The sequence below is a fragment of the Schistocerca piceifrons genome, chromosome 11, assembly GCF_021461385.2.
Source record: "Schistocerca piceifrons isolate TAMUIC-IGC-003096 chromosome 11, iqSchPice1.1, whole genome shotgun sequence".
In the NCBI taxonomy this organism is placed as follows: domain Eukaryota; kingdom Metazoa; phylum Arthropoda; class Insecta; order Orthoptera; family Acrididae; genus Schistocerca; species Schistocerca piceifrons.
In genome coordinates, this window is record NC_060148.1 from 62,072,022 (window position 1) to 62,090,722 (window position 18,701).

The window sequence follows — 18,701 nt, forward strand, 5'->3', positions numbered from 1 at the left end:
CAGTATCTTATATAAAAGTAAAACTGTGTTGTTCCTTAATGTAAAAGGCGAAACTAGACTGGAGTATAGTTAGATATAGATTGCAGCAAGAAAAATACGTTTCAGTATATAAATTGGATGTCGGAATATTATGGCTCCTATAAAAAGACATACATGGACATAACACAAGAAAGTATTACACGAGACAGCCAAAATTGAAACTAACGATGAGTGTACCAAGTGAAACAGTCAAAAGACTTAAATAAGCAACCGAAATCAGTTATTAGATATGTCTGTAACATGAGCAAGTATTTAAAATTAGACTAAATTTTAGAGATTACATTGTAACTGAAAATATTTAATAAATTTTTATGTGCATGTTACGTGTAATTCTGTTTTCTGTAATTGTACATTTGCTTTATTCTGGATATATATTGTATTTCAGTCTTGTTATAATATAACCTGGTACATGCTGTCAGAACACATATATTACAACTGTCTGAGTGTGTCTGCCTTTAAATTTGTATAATGCGTCCAACACTCTTATTTGAAAATTATCAGGTGGCCTTAAAACAAAAAACCAAAGATGTATGTATTAGTTCGACCATATAGGAAAGAAGTTGGTAGCAATTCGCATTGTAGAAGACACTCTGGTCATTTCCTCGACTCTCGTGTTCATTTGTTTTGCGGTCGTCGATTTGAGTAGCAGAAGAGGAGTTTCTGTTTGGCGTTCGTTTTTCGCTGTCTGTATTTCTTCATTCATTGTAACTGGTAAGTCCTAATGGTTTTAGTCGCGCTATTAACTTTTTGTTTATGACGCGAAAAAGTGTTTCAGTGTTCTGCTTGCAATACATTGTAGATTAGTTCGCCGCAAAAATATTGTGTGCGCATGAAACAGTATGCTTGCCCTCAGTTTCACGTGGTAGTAACTGTAGATGATGTGATGTAAGCTTCAAGGAAGCTGTGCATTCTAATAGTAGGCTTTGGAATAATTTGTTAGTTCATGTGTATTTTTCTTTAATTGCAGATATTGTATTGACCATTCTAGCAAGTAAGAATATTTTCTCGCCATCGGTAACGTTGTGAGTGATTGAGAACAGTTACTGTTGAACACATTTTGCAGCCCAACTGTTTCGAACAGCATGTGGTATTCCAATTCGTGTTCGGGAATGAAGTTGAATGTGTGAATACGGCGGATTTTCGTTAAGATTAATAATCGTAAAAGAGTGAAGTTAGCTGCAATGTTTGCTTAAGGCATTGCATTCATATACAGCTTTTTATGTCTTGATTTCTTAAACATTGGCAGTAGTTGTAATGGACCCTCTTGCATTTCTCGTAGTTTTAGTTGTACGTACATTATATGCGTAAAAAGAGTAGTTGGGGTCTTGTCCAGTATTTACTGTGAGTTCTCTGATTTTGCCACGTAAGTTTTTTGAATAAAATGTTAAATAGGCTATGCTGCAGAGTAGTGTTAGCACTTGTTTTCAATACACAAGACTGGTTTGGTGCAACTCTCGATGATACTCTCTCCTGTCCAAACTTTTCCATCTGAGTAACTACTGAAATCTATATCATTCTGAATCTGTTTACTGTGTTTATGCCTTAGTCTCCCTCTACGATTTGTATCCTCTGCGCTTCCGTCCTTTACTAAATTGGTGATCCCTTGATTCCTCAGAACGTGTCCTACCAACCCCTTCTGTTGTAGTCAAGTTGTGCCACAAATTCCTCTTCTCCCCAGTTCTATTCATTAGTTCATCAGTTATGTGATCTACCCATCTAGTCTTCAGCATTCTTCTATAGCGCCACACTTCGAAAGCTTCTATTATCTTCTTGCTTAAACTGTTAATCGTCCATGTTTCACTTTCATGCACGGCTACCATCTATACAAAAACTTCCAGAAAAGACTTACTGACAGTTAACCTGTATTCGAGGTTAAGAAATTTCTCTTCTTCGGAAATGCTTTACTTCCCATAGTCTAAATTTTATATCCTCACTTCTTCGACCATCAACAGTTATTTTGCTCCCCAAATAGCCAAACTCATTTACTACTTTGTCTCATTTCCTAATCTAATTCCATCAGCATCACCTGATTTAATTCACTAATTCCATTGTCCTCGTTTAGCTTTTCTTTTTGTTCATCTTACATTCTCCTTTCAAGACACTGTCCATTCAGTTCAACTGCTCTTGCAGGTCCTTTGCTAATGGAATTAGTGTCATCAGCAGACCACACAGTTTTTAGTTCTTCTCCTTAGGTTTTAATTCATACTCGAAATTTTTCTTTTGTATCCTTTGCTGCATGCTCAGTATACCGATCTAATATTGGGGACAGGCTACCCCCCCCCCCCCCTCCCACACACACACACACACACACACACACACACACACACACACACACACACACACACACACACGTCATTACTGTGTGTGCGTGCGTGCGTGCGTGTGTGTGTGTCTCGTGTGTGTGTGTGTGTTTCCGATAGGTGTTACTGGTTTGTTGTTTGTACTATGGTAAGACGTTCAATATGCATGTATATGTGGGGGGGGTTTGCCGATCTAGTCTCAGTGCAGGAATTTGCTGGTGGTAAGTAAATGGTTTTGTTGTCTATTCTTCTCGAGTTGTGATGTTTTGTGTATTAATGGTGTATTGATTTGTTGGATGTTTGATTTTTGGATCTTTGAGGTTTTGATTTTATTTCTCGTAGTTGTAGGTGCTGATTTTTTTTGATATCAAGTTAAGATTAACTTATATGGGTCACTTGAAATGACTGATTCCCGTTTTTGTAATTGTAGGTGTTGTTTTGGTATCGTCATTTGTGGTTGATGTATATTGGTAAAGGGAAATGTCCGATGCCAATTTTCATTGTTTTAGTTGTAGGTATTGATGTTTTGGTATCTTCACCTTCATAGTTCAAGGGAAGTGTCAGATTCCTGCACATTTTTGTTGTAGTGAAATGTAGTAAATATTTTCTTTTCGTTTATAATTTTGTCTTTTGGGATCATGGTGTTCTTTTTACTGTTATATTTAGCTTGCCCTCACCCTAAAACCCTCAGTTTCCTGTGGTTGTCCCCTTAGTATGATTGTACTTTTGGGGAAATGTAATTGTCTTATTTATATGTATTTTCGTGTTTGTTGCTGTGTGTATGTAGTGGCATCATAGGCGCCACATTGGAGACTCTTGGAATAGCTATTTCTGCCAGGTTCATGACGTAATGGGTCAAAGCAGATGGGTGGAATCGCTCTTCTATAATATCCCCTCTAAAACCTCTTGTTCTTTCAGTTAATCCAGGTGTAATCTCTGACCGTAAATTTCTGGCTTTTTGAAGTTTCTTCAGTTTTTATGTACAAATCAAACAACTGTGGTCAGTCCACATCTGCCCCTGGAAATGTATTAAAATTTAAAACTTGGTTCCTAGATCTGTCTTACCATTATATAATCTATCTGAAACCTTAGTGTCTCCAGGCCAGTTACAGCTACTAGTGCAAATATTTCATTGTGGGAGGGGGGATTGCGGTGCAGCAGTGGCAGTATCACACTATAGTTCACTTGCTGAGGGTTCTGCTGGTTATTTGCAGATGGTATTCTGGATCCTACACGTGATGCAATGTATCATAGTTTACTCACAACCAGTAATTCCTTTATTATCGAGCTGTGGGTAACAAATGGGTTATCTTCTGTGGCATAGCATCATTGTAAATTGAAATAAATGAATGTTTGTAAAGATAGAGCTGGACATTGTGTAAGATTTTTGCCACTTGTATTAAACCATCTGTTCATTCCAATTCTTTCAGTACACATTTTCATTCTTAGTGCACATGAGATTTTTACGGAGACTGTTTTTCATTCTGAGCAATTTTTATTTTTTGTTTTTGTTTGTAGGTTTGGATTTTATCTGTTCCTATCAATATGGAAGACTTAGGGTAGGGTGCGTCAACTGCAATATGGAATACGAATTTTACAGCTGAAGTTTTTCACCTATGCTAGTATCTTATTCTTTAGTTGACCTAAATAAACTGAAATACGGGCTACAAATTTTACTGTTGGTTTTTTCACTGTCACTAGTACCCCTATGATAATTTTCATCTGATAATATTAGTATCGAAGGTCGAAAAAATTCCTACCACTTAACTTCAGCTTAGCTGTTAAGGTCAGTTGAAGTGTGGGATACAGATTTTATGTATCGCTTTTTTTTTTTTTTTTTTTTTTTTTTTTTTTCCCTTCGCGGTTTTCAACTGAGATACAGGATGCCAATGTTACTTACATAGATTTTTTGTCTTTGCTAGCATTAGCAACCTGGGATACAGATTTTACATATGTCGATATTTTCACTTCTGCTGCTACTAGTATCAGCTGAAGAATAGGTTGCTAGTAGTAGCAGAGGCGAAAAAAGCAACACCTGTAAAATTTGAATCCCATGCTCCAGCTGACCTACATAGGATACTAGTGCTAGCAAAGTCAGAAAAGTTGCAATGCGTCTAATTTGATACCGCACTGCAGTTACTCTATGAAGATCAGCTCAAGTTCGGGATACAACTCATATGTCAACAGAGGTTAATGTTACTTGTCTCTTTTCTGTTTTGCAGTAGTATCTCATTCTTCAGTTGAGTTATGTAGGTCAACTGAAGAATAGGATACTATAGGTTCGTATGAGCAGTGCCTTCCTCCCGCTTGTGGCTTCTTGAAGTGTGGCTGTTTGCCGTATGAGCAGCAGCAGCAAGGAGCCAGATGCTGGTGCACCCAAGCTGCCAGATTTGCACATGTGCAGTGTGTTACAGTGGGGGGAGGGGGTCCTTCCACACATGACCCGTGTATATGTTTCGTGTCTTCGTAATGTTGCTGGTCTCTTCGTTTACAGCTCCCACGTCAAATGAAATCAAAACAGATTTCTGTGGCTGGGAGCCATCAAGTGAATTATTATACATTCTCATAAGCATGAAAGACCAAAATAAGTTAGTAGTTTCGCTTTTCTTATTTTATATTATTTCCACGTTATTAGCAATCAACCATTAATGTCTTAAAGAAGCTATTTGTCTGTTTTATAGATAAATTTGCTTCTACTAATTTTTTTCCGCTGAGGCAGTTAATTTGAAATGAAGTGTTTCATTCAGCGCTATTGGCTACTTTCAACCTCGTTCAATTTCAAGTGGAAATTTTCATTTTCTGGGATGAATGACATTATACTGTAAAAAGAACCAAACATGAGAATACAGTACTGGACCTCCAAGAAAATTGGTATCGCGAAAACCACATGAAAAGCTGAAAATCAGGTACTTCAGAGTGCATCTGGACATAGAAACGTGTAATTAGAGTGGAATGAAGCATTTTAATAGGGTTTATGAAATTCCGATGTTGCTGGAGTAGTCTCTGAAGACCTGTTCCTTTCATGACACTGTAAGATCTCTTAATGCTATATACGTACGAACATGGTAAACATTGACTTGAAGCTGACTAATAAGGCAAATTTGGTCAGTAGTTTTGAACTAAATATTTTGTTTCAAATATGACAGCTGTAGCAGAATTGTACAAATCTTCCTTCTGTGAAAGGGTGTTTGATCACTAGGCACTTGTCTAGTACTTCCTCGAGGCCTGAAGTTTTCTTAATTTGTGTTTGTCTTAAATTCTTAGAATGTCATTCTATGCTAAATTGTAGACTGGCAGCATATTGTGTTTTATTGTTTTAACTCCCCACATGGCTTCATATTTATTCCTACAGAAGAATATAAACTGCCAGTTGTACAGTTCCTTTGCCTCACAGACAACCATGTTAATTTTTTTACACTTTTTGAAATAGTTATGAAATGTATTGTCCATTATTGTGGTGTAAGCTACACAAGAAACATTTTTTCCCAAGAATTTTGTATTCAGTCCTACTAGCTTTTTGCAGTACTGTGTAGATGTAAACCTGTTGGAAGTGCTACATAACAATATTGCAGAGTACGAATTAAAAATCTGTCAGTCACCCTATAGACAGACAATATACAGACAATATGTATATGTGCTGATGGATGTGTGTGGTTTTTTTTTTATATATATATTGTCTCTATCAACATACCAACACTTTCGTTTAGTAAGTTACAGCATCTGGTATGTTGATAGACAATACACACACACACACACACACACACACACACACAAATTTATTTCAAGCTTGGGGGACTTAAACCCCCCTTAACCCTTTGTTGGGTGGATTGGTGGCAACAGGCAGAGGCACTGTCACTGAGAAAGTGTTGGCACAGCTCGACCTTTCTCTATTAATGCCTCCACACATTTCAGTGTGACACACGGCATGTACTCGGCCATCGACCTTTGTCTACAGCCCCAGCCTTCTACCGTTTGTCCATTGGAGTGTGCATGACAACTTGTGCGGTAGTGACCACTTTCCAATCTTTCTGTCACTGCCCCAGCGCCACTCACCTCGGCGCCTCCCCAGATGGGCTTTGAATAAGGCTGACTGGGACTGGTTCACCTGCATTGCCACTCTTGAGCCTCTTTCTCGTAGTGACATTGATGCGGTGGTTCTCACGATCGCCACCGGCATCGTTTCTGTCACGGAATGTGCAATCCCCTGTTCTTACTCTCGGGATCATTCTGAACGATGCTCATAACCGTCTGGCTGCAGTGTTTTCACTGCCAAGCTGGTCGCCATCTCTCGCGCCCTAGAGTATATCCGCTCCTGTTCAGGTGAGTCCTTAATTATCTGTAGTAACTCGCTGAGTAGTTTACGGGCTATCGACCTGTGTTTCCCTTGCTCTCGACTGGTGACGGCTATCCAGGAGTCCGTCCACTCTCCTGCCCATTCCGGCCGCTCCGTGGTTTTGGTGTGGACCCCAAATTGTGTCGGCATTTCGGGTAATGAACACTGGCCAAACCGTCTGTCGGTGCACCAGCTTTGGAGATCGGCCTTTCGGAGTGTGATCTCTCTTCAGTTTTGTGGCAGAAGGTTCTCGGTACCTGAGCTTATGAGTGGCGCACCCTGCCTTCACTCGGCAAACTTCGGATTGTCAAGCAGACTACCGGTGGGTGGCACTCTTCCTCCGGGTCTCTCGCAAGGACTGTTGTGCTCTGTCGGCTGCGCATTGGCTACACCTGGATGACGCACGGTTATTTATTGTGACGCGAGGATCCACCTCTGTCGCTACGGTTCAGCATTGACAGTGGTCGATATTTTGTTGGACTGTCCACGTTTAACTGTGCTCGGGCAGACATTTGCACTGCCTGATGTGCTCTCTGCACTTCTAATGAATGATGCTGTCATGGCAGGCTTAGTTTTGAGTTTTATTTGTGCAGGGGTTTTTTATCGCTCAATCAAAGGGTTTCTCTCTTTTGTTGTATCTCACCTTTGGGTTATGCTTTTAGATTGGGCTTTTTAGTTCTTGGTGGTTGGCTTTTCCCCTTTTTTTTGTTTCTGTGGTTGGCCAACTACTGTAACACACTGTGTGTTTTTAATTCCTATTTTCTGGTCGTTGTCTGTTTTCTTGTTCTGTCATCCCTTGTCATCTCTGTTGCTTGTTTTTGTTCCTTGTGGGTGTTTCATGATTGTGGAAAAAGGGACCGATGACCTTTGTAGTCTGGTCCCTTCAACCACCACAAACCAACCATCTTGACAGGCTTGTGTTGACTCCAGTTCATTGTAGATCTCACGTTATATCTGTTACCGTGACAAAGATTTTGTTAACTCCCAAACAACTTTGGGGGGGAGGGGGTATCGTTTCTGATTAAATCCTTGACGTATGGACTCTAGTTTAATGTAACATTTAGTTTGCATGTCAAACCATTGTGAATAGGTGTCACAATACATAGTGCACACAGTCAGCTGCACTTATCTTGTGAGGTAGTGTATTGTTCCCTGTGGAGAATCCTGCATGAATGCCAGACGCACACAGCTAAGTTTCTGTTTGATGAATGGGTGTGTTGTATCCCAGGCTATTTTCTCAAAATCTTTTTGAAAAATATATATAGCTGGGTGTCAATGCAGGATATGACGTCCTGTCAGTTATGCCACGAGTCATTAATAACAGAGATAGCTTAAGGTTATTTCTAGGAACCTCCACAACATTTTAAATAAACTATGAACACCATTAGAGCCAACACAGTTACAACACTCTGTTTATCTATTGTAATTTTGAGACTACATGTGGGTAGTACGTGCCTTGTGTCAAAAGTAAAATTAATGCATCTGCATTTGCCAGTTCATTATTGGTACCAATGCTTGCTGCTATGTTGAAGTAATTGTTAGTTCGCTGGTCCGTGATGGAATTTTCACTGCTGTCGGCAGAGCTTTTATCTCGGTCAGATTGTTGTATCACTGCTTTTGTGTCTTGTTTAAGAATGATCTGAACTGCTCATGCCTAAAGCCTGGAGTATTATAGATATTGAGTATAATGTAAACATTTCGCTTTTTAAAAGTAAGGCTGGAGGATTTTTTATATTTGTGGTGGCAGTGGACTTTCCTCAAAACTACAGCTTGTTCTCTAGCTCGGATATCACTGAGACCTGTGCAACCTGCTTTCTGTCTTTAATTGTATTTGTTTATAGGTGCTGAAGGTAAAGTGGTGAAATTGAAGTGTTTGTTCTAAACAAACTCGAATTGGGATTATCGAGTTGTTGAATTACTGTATCAGAAACTGGGCAGCTTTTAATTTGTCGTTTTTACCTCCCAATTTCAGTTGCTAAATATGGCCAGTAACAGAGGCAGTTTGGTTCACGCTATGTCCGAGCTCCTGACGAGGGGCACGGGTGCCGACGTTACGCTGTGTGTCCGAGATGGTGAAATAGAGGCGCACAGCTTAATACTCGCCGCCAGGAGCCCGGTCTTCGCAGCTATGTTACTGCAGCACGACACGGAGGAAGCTGCCAGTGGCCGTGTCCAGATACCGGACGTAGAGGCTGCCACTATGCGGCAGCTCGTCCGCTACGTGTACACGGACGAGGTCCCGGAGGGGAAAGAATCTGCGGCAGAGCTACTCTCGGCTGCAGACAAATACGGCCTCCTCCTGCTGAAGGAGGCTTGCGAGGACCGGTTGCTGCAGAATTTGTGTCTAGAAAATGTGGCGGAGTGTGCGGTGCTGGCTTCGCAGCACTGTTGCTCGCGCCTGCTCGGTGCCGCCGTCGAGGTGATCTCCCGGGACCCTCTGGAGGCCCGCAAGACGGAGGGCTGGCGAGAGGGAGTGGCCTGCTGCCCGCAACTGATGACGCAAATCTCTGAGTTGGTTGAAGCGAAAATCAGGTTAGCTGGAATTCTAATTTCGTTTGTCTTTGTAAGTAGCACCTACAAAGTAGTGAGCCTTCTCCTGACACTTCCAAAGGAATGGCTGGAGGTATGCATTTCACTAGTGTAAATCTCGCATATTCCACATGATCTGCACTCAGGACTCAGTGTGCATATTCTGTAAGGAGACACTCAGTAAGCATTTTTGTGCTTTGAAGATATAATGGAAATTTCACATCCTTCTGCTGTAATTTTGAAGGCAGTGTTGCAGTTTACAATCAGTTGCGGAGAAAATTTAGTGCAGATTTGGGACATAAATGTATACTTGCCTAGTTAGACCCAAAAAAATTTAGCAGAATTGTGCTTCCTTATATACAGTAATATTATTAACCTGACTGCTGTGAGTGCTATGTATATTTTGCATGTGCACTTTTCTCCATTTTTGTTTTAACTGAATGTAGTGATTTAAAATGTTACATTTGTCATAGAAAACCTTGTATACAAATGCAGTATACTGTGCTGGAATTAAATTTTGGATGACATTAGCTCAAATGAGCAGTTGGCTAAAAGGTTTACAGGGCTGGATATTTCAATATAAAAAATACTTCCATATAAGATAGGCTTCAGAATAACATGTTCCCATCTACCACAATTGCTGCTGTATACAAACCACTTGCTTGATATGTTGCCAGGAGAAGTGCGTGCTGTGGGTGAATACACCAAATAGTTCTTCCTGCTCATCTTTCGCTTACTTTTTGCTGTGCTTCTTACTTAAATCTCTCAAAAGGTGCTCTAATACTGTACATTGCCAAACAATTTTCAAGAAACAGCGGGAAAGTTTCACGATCCTGTCGAATACCGTCGGATGTCGCTAGTCATCGGGCAGCAGTATTTGCAAAATTAGAGGTGGTGGCAGCCAACAGTCTTGATATTCATTTCTTCTTCTGGGCTTTTATTTAACAAATGTCTTCTTTTGTTATGATGCACATTTGTTTCTAAGGGGGAAAATATTATACCAATAATCATTGTGGTATATTTGTCGACATCTATAGTCGACCAAATAGATAACAATGGAATGAATATTTATCTGTAAATCATGTAGTCAGGTATAACTTGAGTGTGATATGCTCAAGTGCATTGAGAGAAAAATAACTGTCACAACTATTTATTTAATCTTGATAGTACCTTCCCACAGGTGTATTTTTATTATGTAAGGTTAAACATCTGTCACAGCAACGAGTGTTCGGTGAAAGGGTAGCGTGAAGGACTGGACTGATAAGCAGTACGAGGACACGCTGCCGTAATCGGTAGCATTAATGTAACTTGTCAGATGGCTGGCTTTCTTGTGTGGTACCTCACAGGCTAGTGAGATTTAGTGCCAGTTTCTCAAAAAAGGCTGAGCAGCACTTTGTACCAGAGCAGTAGTTGTCAGATCTGTGTATCTGTCTGGTTTCTGCTTCTTGTCAGGTCTAATTTGGTACACCACCCTCTGACGTTTCTTAGAGTTATAAAAATGTCAAGTAATTCTGTGTAACCTCAAAATCTCCTTCCCCATCTTGGAGCAAACTTACAAACCTTAATACACATTTCTCACTGATCGTGTGGGCTTATAGCATTCAATTGGTATAGTTAATAATTTTGCGACTATCTACTGTGACAGTAAATTTCTGTGGAAAGTACTCTCTCTCTGTTTTCCAGTGCCGCAAAGGACGTCGCCTTGAAGAAGTGGCTGCACGAAGCTGCAGAATGTGGAAATGTGGACGAACTCCCAGACATACTGGCACAGGGAGTGGACATAAACTGCCGGTGTGAGAACGGTTACACGGCACTTCACAAGGCGGCGAAGGGTGGCGACGTCTTGGCCGTAAACTGGCTGTTGGAGGCGGGTGCCGATGTCAGTGCACGGAATAACTGGCAGCAGACGCCCCTCCACGTAGCAGCGGGACAGGGCAGGCAGGGAGTCGCCATGACCTTGCTGTTTTACGGGGCAGACAAAGACGCGTGGGATGGCAGCGGGCAGACAGCTCTGCAGGTTGCTGCCGCGTGTGGTGAAGCGTCCGTGGTCAACCTGTTGTTGCGGCTGGGAGCAGACCGATCTGCTGCCGGATACGGTATGACGCCTCTACAACTTGCCCAGGCGTACAACAGGAGGACTGTCGTCGGTATTCTGAGTGGGATTTGTCCGGTGTAAGGTGGACCTTTCGTACCATTTTTGATAAAGCTAATAAACTTCTGGTTTACTGTGAAACGTGTCATTGAATTCAAATATTTACCTGCTCTTCCTTCCCACTTCTAGTGGTCCTCCTTCCGCAGGTGAGACTTCCTAAACTACTACCATCAACTACCCTGAGATTCCCAAACAGTAGTGTTTTACACTTACTCTACTGGCAGTAGATCAAATGTTTGACTGGCACACGAGAGCAGAGTTCTATTGAAACTGCTCCAGAGCAGCAATCATTAACATTTGATCTTGGCTATGTTCCGAATACACATCATTTTCAGTGAGCTTCCAGTGTGGTATTCTTGTAAACCAGTTTCAAGAATCGTACACCACATGCTCTTCCCAGAAGCGTCCAGTACTTCTATTAACACAGCCTGAAATTTGTGTGTGTACTGTTAATCCAATGGTTAGTGGTGAGAATATAGGCGCCCATACTTCTGCCAACACTTCATGAACTATGGAGTTGCTGCAAACTTCAGCATATAGGACACTAACGTACTGAAATTACATCAGGTTACTGACAATGTCCCAGGCTGCCTAGTTTGTCAATCTAATTTTGTAATGGTAAATGTAAATACTGCTGACGAAGCATACTGCCGTGGGACGTTGTGACTGTGTTGCTGGAAGGTTAATCAGCAGATTGGGCATAATACATTCAATTGATCATTATATTTATCAAGAGATGAGTTATGGCCAACCGCAAACAATTCAGTTACTGGAAATCACAAATGTCATGAAATTTACTCACAGACTGTAGAGAAGTTTTAAAATGTGAATCAGTTTGCCAACTTGCTTAACATACTAAATACATTTACACAACAGAATGAAGAGTGGAAGGTAACACCAAAGATAACATGTCAAATTTAAGAGCTGTTATAATGATATGATTCTAAAGATTGTAAATCATAATGCAGATCTCAATGGTTGATTGCTCGTGAGGCTCTGACACGAGCAGGACCTGGTACTCCTGGAAATATTTCCCATCGGACAACTAAATCAGTAATTATGAATGTTTAAATTTTTTGGTGAACTGCAGTCACTGCGACACCACATTGTGCGCTTGGAGACATCCTTAATTTCACTGAATCTGACAGTTTGATCAATTGAAATGAGGACCATATGGATTGAATACAATTTTAACCCTTACACGAATCACATCTTAAATGTGCGTAAGTAAAAAGATGAGACTTCTCACAGACCTCGTAATATTTTCATCAGGTAACTACATTAGCTGAATAGTAAACAATTTAATATTAAGAGCAGATTAAATCCTGTTTAGCTTTTAAGACAGGATTGCCACAGGTTTTGTAAATCAGGAAATTTCAAATGTGTCAGGGAAATTTGAAAAAAATAAATCTCATCTTCGTCTCAGTAGATAAAATGGTTTGTTCACCGAGATGTCGTGCATCGTCGCTGGCTAGGTGCTGCTTCCTTACCCCCTCATACTTGCTGCTTCTCCCCTTCGTACCCATTCCCTCAGGAAGCAGTCGGAGCTGCCACCATTTACTGCTAGCTTAGCAGCTGCCAATGAGAGGCAGGCAGACATGAGGAGTGGTTTGTCTCGATCTGATTCTCGGAGACTGGCCCTCGAATCATGAAACGATGCAGTCATGTTTTCGATTCATGAGGGTCAGCAACTGATAAAAAAATGGGGCCCCCCCAGGGGTCCCAAGGTCGCGATGGCGGCGTCACTGTCCCGCCGAGATAATTTGTCCTTTCAGGACAATTATCTGAGCAAGCACCCACGCCAGCAAAAGGTTGCCCGACACGTGCTGTTTGATAACGTAATGTATATAAAAGGTGGTAATAATTTAGTGTAGTCAGCAAAATGTCTTGGGTAAATCTATATTTAAGCATGGGCAACCATGGCTCTATACAATACGATGGAGGTGTTTTATATCCGGGACCTGAGGAAGACATTGAAATGGCAGAAAGAATTCCATTAACAAATGTTAATCGTTCACGTAGCAGTAATAATATTCGAACAGTGCAAAGAGAGGATGCTACTACTCGTATACGGTATGGAGATAATCCAACATTCGACGATTTGGATACGAGTGGCGAAACAGCTGAATTTGAACGGGTGCCAGAACCAAGGCCAGAAGAAAGTAATCTTGGCGTGCGACAGCGCCGCCCAAATAGACCACGAAATCGTGGCCGAGGTCACCAGAGTTCAGATATAGAAACTGCTAGCGAAACAGTGCACTTGTTATCTGAGAGTGTCACGGACGGGGCCGCAATTAGCACAGCTGGTGTTAAAAGTTCAGGGCAGATAGCGATAGCGGCTGGCGCGACAACTGCTGCCACCGCAGGTGCTGCTTACGGCGTTAAAAAAGTAGTTGAATGCGTACAGAATAAAGGATATACTTTACCTGGCAGTGATTACGTAGGACCGGGAAATCCTATAAATATAGACGCACCGCACAGTGGAGCAGATTGCTCAGACAATTGTCCTAAAAGGACAAATAATCTCGGCGGGACAGTGACGCCGCCATCGCGACCTCGGGACCCCTGGGGGCCCCATTTTTTTATCAGTTGCTGACCCTCGAATCACGAAACGACGCAGTCACATTTTCGATTCATGAGATGGTAATGTGTGCACGAGTTGTCCAAGTAATTGTGTGTATGTGTGTGCCCGCGCTCATTTTCTGACATGAGCTATGGCCAAAAATTCAGTTGTGAGAGTGCGGTTTGTCTTTCCTACGTGCCTGTCTGTAGCTCAGTGGCTGTCTTCACAGTGAGTTACTACCTCTCCTCACCAGTACTGATTCTCAGAGTATTTGCTCCAGTTATCTGTTGCACGGATTCAGCACTGCGGTCTCATTTCATCGACATGGTGTCTGACACACGAATAGCTGGCTAAACGAGTGGACTTCTGCGACGGGCCAAAACTGCTGGTCATTTCTGAGGGTATCTGTAACAGATTAGGCCTGCCGATACGAAGCGCGTCATTTCCCGCTGACGTGTGAGCCCTTCCCTTCGGGTCTAGTCTCACCGATCCGGCCGCAGGTCCGGGTCTGTTCGTGTGTGGCATAATGGAGCAGATTTACACGGTTTATCCGTGGACCGAGTACTGGGCTCCTCGGTGGGTGAGAGGCCACACACGATGGGTTTCAGGAATTGACTCTCATAACAAGTACATTGTACAGTGCAGTGTTTCTTAAACTTTTTATACTAGTATATTTTGGCACCACAAAAGTAGTTTAGAAAGTATCAACGATAAGAAAATTGTGTTAGTCACTGGTGGTTTGTATGTTATTGAGTCAGATATCTCGAAGAAAGATTACGCAATAACTGTAAAATGAGACAAAGCACTGTGGTAATAACTGACAATAATGAGCCTAGTAGAACCAACATCTTACAGGTGTAGTGTTGGTTTACACAATTCTTCCACACTTTACACTTCTTTCTAGATGCCTACATTTTTCTGAGGTTTTTACTGAAATCAGTGAGGGTATTTTAAATCTGGCTTGCAACTCCAAGGAAATGCATATTTTTATCACCAAAGGTTTTGTTTTATTGAAATAAGTGGTTTTGATGAAACACGTACCATTTGGGTTGCTTTCTCCATCTAAAAGCAGTTCATTACAAAAGATGTTGATGTTAGTACTTAAGATTTTTGCTCACACAGGAGAGAAATACAGACAACCTTACATATTTTGTCAACTTGGGTCTTTACTTACCCTTGAGATCTCAGAATGTCAGGGAAAAATCGGGTAATTTCTCTTCAGGATACTTGCGGCAACCCTGTATAAAGACTTCGTTGATCACGTTAATCAAAATGAGCATATGAAAGAGTGTGTGTGTGTGTGTGTGTGTGTGTGTGTGTGTGTGTGTGTGTGTGGTCACTTAGTACTGGTCTTGAAAGACTGAATATACTATGATCCCCTACTTATGTAATTTAGGGATCATATAATTGGAAACATGGCATTCAATCACTCTTCCTGCACTCCATGGGAAGAAATCCAAATAACTGGTGCATTGGGATGTATCCTCTGCGGTGCTGGATGTAGCTGTAGAATTAAATGAGACTGCAGAAAGTGTAAACGTCGGTAATAATCAAATGATCTGAAAATACTAATTTGCACAACTTTTGCACAGTGGACGCACATCTTTCTACTACATTCCAGACAATTTGAGTGACCCTGTTTGGTGCATTTATGTGCTGATTTCTTTTTCTATGATGCACAGCACTTCGTACATATATTCTTTTCTGTTCTATCAGTTGATATACATGCGACATGTTGTCAGACGATTCTCCTATATGAGATTTGATAGGCATCTGTACCAAAATTCAACTTTTGCCTCTAGTCAAAGCATTCCTCCTTTCGAAATATTGTGTTGTGTTTTTCTTGCTGTAACACAGCAGATTTGAATGTCTTCACTTGTAATTATTTTGGCTATAAAAGACTATCCCTGATATGAGTAATTATCTGTGGAACTGGTCGTATCAGAAAGAAATTATCACCCTGCACTAGAGTGTGTGCCAATACGAAACTTCGTGGAAGATTGTGTGGTGGACCGAAACTTGAGCTCGGGACCTTTGCCTTTGTCTGCCAGTACCTCGTCTCCTGCCTTCCAAACTTCACAGAAGCTCTCCCGTGAAACCTGCAAGAGTAGCACTCCTGAATCCAGCCAATTGACCAACTGGCACTCCCTGAAGTTGGGAAGGTAGCAGACGAGATGCTGGCGGAAGTACATCTGTGAGCAGCACAGGTTGTGAGTTGTCGGGTAGCTGTCAGTTGAGCCCTTTCCCACAGAAGGCGAAGGTCCCGACGAACTATTGGACTGACAGCCTGTGTTAATCTGCCTGGAAGTTTCAGGTCACAACAGCCTCTTTTACCAAAAAACCATTTTCTTTGCTAGTATCCCTCTGTTTTGTGGTAACCATCAGCTGCAACAAAATCCGAATCGTCAGTCGTCATTCCAGTGTTAGATTTCACCTAAATAATAACTGATTTGCTCCTGAGCTTCAAAATCTTGATAAACTGAAGACGTCTTATTCGTCTTAGAAAGTCACCCCATGCTATAGCTGAAAAATAAGTTTCATGCACATAATATAATACCTGTTAGGCACCTAATTTCACAGTGACTTCTGAACAATATACTTTATCGTTAGAATGACGGTCAAATTAATTGCTGAATGTTACTTTACTCGCGGCACATATTAAAATGAAGGTACTGAAAGACTATTATTTCTCACAGTGCTATGACAGTCATTGTTCGCAATGAGTGACGGGCATGAGAGATCGCTGTATTGGTTTGAGGGTTAAGCCAGGTTTGTGGTTAAGAGGAGACTGGTCCTGAGAGCATGGTGTACAGGTTAGAAATGAATTGCAGTGTCATACTTCTAGCCAGTGTTGGCAGCTATCAAAGCTGAGATACAGCGGGCGTGACGTGCTGTCGAGAAGTGAAATACGGTGGCACTGGGTAGCAATTAACCTACTTGTCAGACTGGCAGGGTAGGTGTGAGTAGACAGTGTGCCCATTTCCTAATGGGAAAATCTGTGCAACTGAGTCTTTTTGGGAGGGGGAGGGGTGATTTGATCACTTAAGGACTTGAGTATTTATTGGGACAGATTCATTTCTGAAATCTCTGCTTGCTTACTAACTGCAGACAACATGAATATTATTGAAATGGGAGACTTGTCTGACTCGGGTCACTACATCTATTGCTTCCAGACTGTTGTCACTTAAGGCTTTATGGGAATGAACAGTCTACAGCTGCACAGTACTGACAATTCTTCTTCTATAGGCCACATCGACACAAGACCAACAACAAAATGCTGATGTTTAAACCTTGTGGATTTATCACAGAGCAGGAAACACATGAAAATAAGCAGCAATAAAACATGTTCAAGCTAAGAATAACCATCACACACATTTAGATACAGCAAGAGAATGTATTTATTAATTTGGTAGGAATTCGGAAAGAGATGTGAACGTCGAACATACGCTGCACATGTAGAATGATAGGTCTTTAAATGGAAGTGGGCTTCATATTAAGCATGAGGAGCACTGCACCAAATTCTCTTTAATAATGTTTGTTTGGAGCAATTAATGACTTTTTTCTTCAATATAATGAGGTGGTTGGGCAGACCATTCTTCTATCAACTGATGAGCACTGCATCTCAACCCGCACAGTCTGGAGAAATATATGTAGAACATAAAAGTGACAGTCTTCAATTTTGGAAAAGATAAACTGTGTAACATTTATTTAGATCTTAAATCTGAGCATTTAAAATACATGTATAATACATGGCTACTCCGCAAATCAGTTAACTGCCTGGCAGAAGTTCATGAAACCCACCTTCACAATAATTCTCTATTATTCCACTCTCGAACAGCTGTATCTTTCTGTGCAAGCCCTGATTTCTCTTATTTTATTATGATATCTGTTTCTCCCCATGTAGATTGGCATCAACAAAATGTTTTTGCATTTGGAGGAGGAAGTTGGTGATGGAAATGTAGGGAGAAGATTCTGCTGCAACGAAGAATGCCTTGTTTTAATGGTGTCCATCCCAAATCCTCTATCACATCCGTGACTCTTTCTCCCTATTTCACGATAGTACAAAATGTACTGATCTGTGAACTTTCCCGATGTACTCTGTTAATACTTCCTGGTAAGGATCTCCCAGACTACACAGCAGTACCTAACGGACAAGTGTAGTGCAGGCAGTCTCTTTAGTACATCTGTTACATTTTCTAAGCTTCTGCCAACAAAGCACAGTCTGGAGTTTGCTTTCCCCACAACATTAAGGCATATTAATCCACATGTTTTTGCTAAATGTATGTATAAATTTAGAATAACAAGTTTGTGTTCAAACGGTAACCAAAATTTTCTTTTGTACCCAAAATACAGAAAAATGTTAAGTGGCCATGTTTAAATTTGTTCTTCATGTGGTTGGTTACAGAATGAAAAATTTAGAAAAACTATACGCCGTCTATTCAAAAGAGATTTAGGTATGCGCAGTATAAAAGTTCCTTCGCGTACTGAAACCATTCATCTTTTGTTCCAACTGAAATCCCAATGAAATGCATCTATAAGACCCGTACATGCAACTTGATAGTATGTCATACTGCCAAAAGTTGCTCTCTACACCTGACATAACATATGCAGTTCAGAATTTTGTTATAGGGCAGGAAGAGCAAAGGTGTCAAGTTTTGGTTGCTTTGACTTTTAGTAGCTAATGCAAAAAAAGGAAATGAGTTAATTCTGGCATAGAAATAGTTAGTGGATTGTCATTTTTACTCTCGGCTGCTTTCACATTATCTCTATGCAGCCACATTCCCG

General features: G+C 41.1%; 1 protein-coding gene across 1 annotated transcript; it reads left to right on the forward strand.

Annotated features, from left to right (window-relative positions):
• Positions 1 to 639: 639 nt before the first annotated feature.
• LOC124719690 (poly [ADP-ribose] polymerase tankyrase-2-like) lies at positions 640 to 11,377 on the forward strand. Its single transcript, XM_047244898.1, has 3 exons — positions 640 to 750; positions 8,645 to 9,204; positions 10,885 to 11,377. Exons 2-3 carry the CDS (start codon positions 8,654 to 8,656, stop codon positions 11,375 to 11,377), a joined length of 1,044 nt encoding a protein of 347 aa, XP_047100854.1. The 5' UTR covers positions 640 to 750; positions 8,645 to 8,653.
• The last annotated feature ends 7,324 nt before the right edge of the window (positions 11,378 to 18,701 follow it).

What these genes read in the sequence shown, in the direction of transcription:
- LOC124719690 (XM_047244898.1), top strand. Translation starts at nt 8,654, where the DNA reads ATGGCCAGTAACAGAGGCAGTTTGGTTCACGCTATGTCCGAGCTCCTG. An exon ending in TTGGTTGAAGCGAAAATCAG is followed by an intron (nt 9,205 to 10,884) that starts GTTAGCTGGAAT and finishes TCTGTTTTCCAG; the next exon opens with TGCCGCAAAGGACGTCGCCT.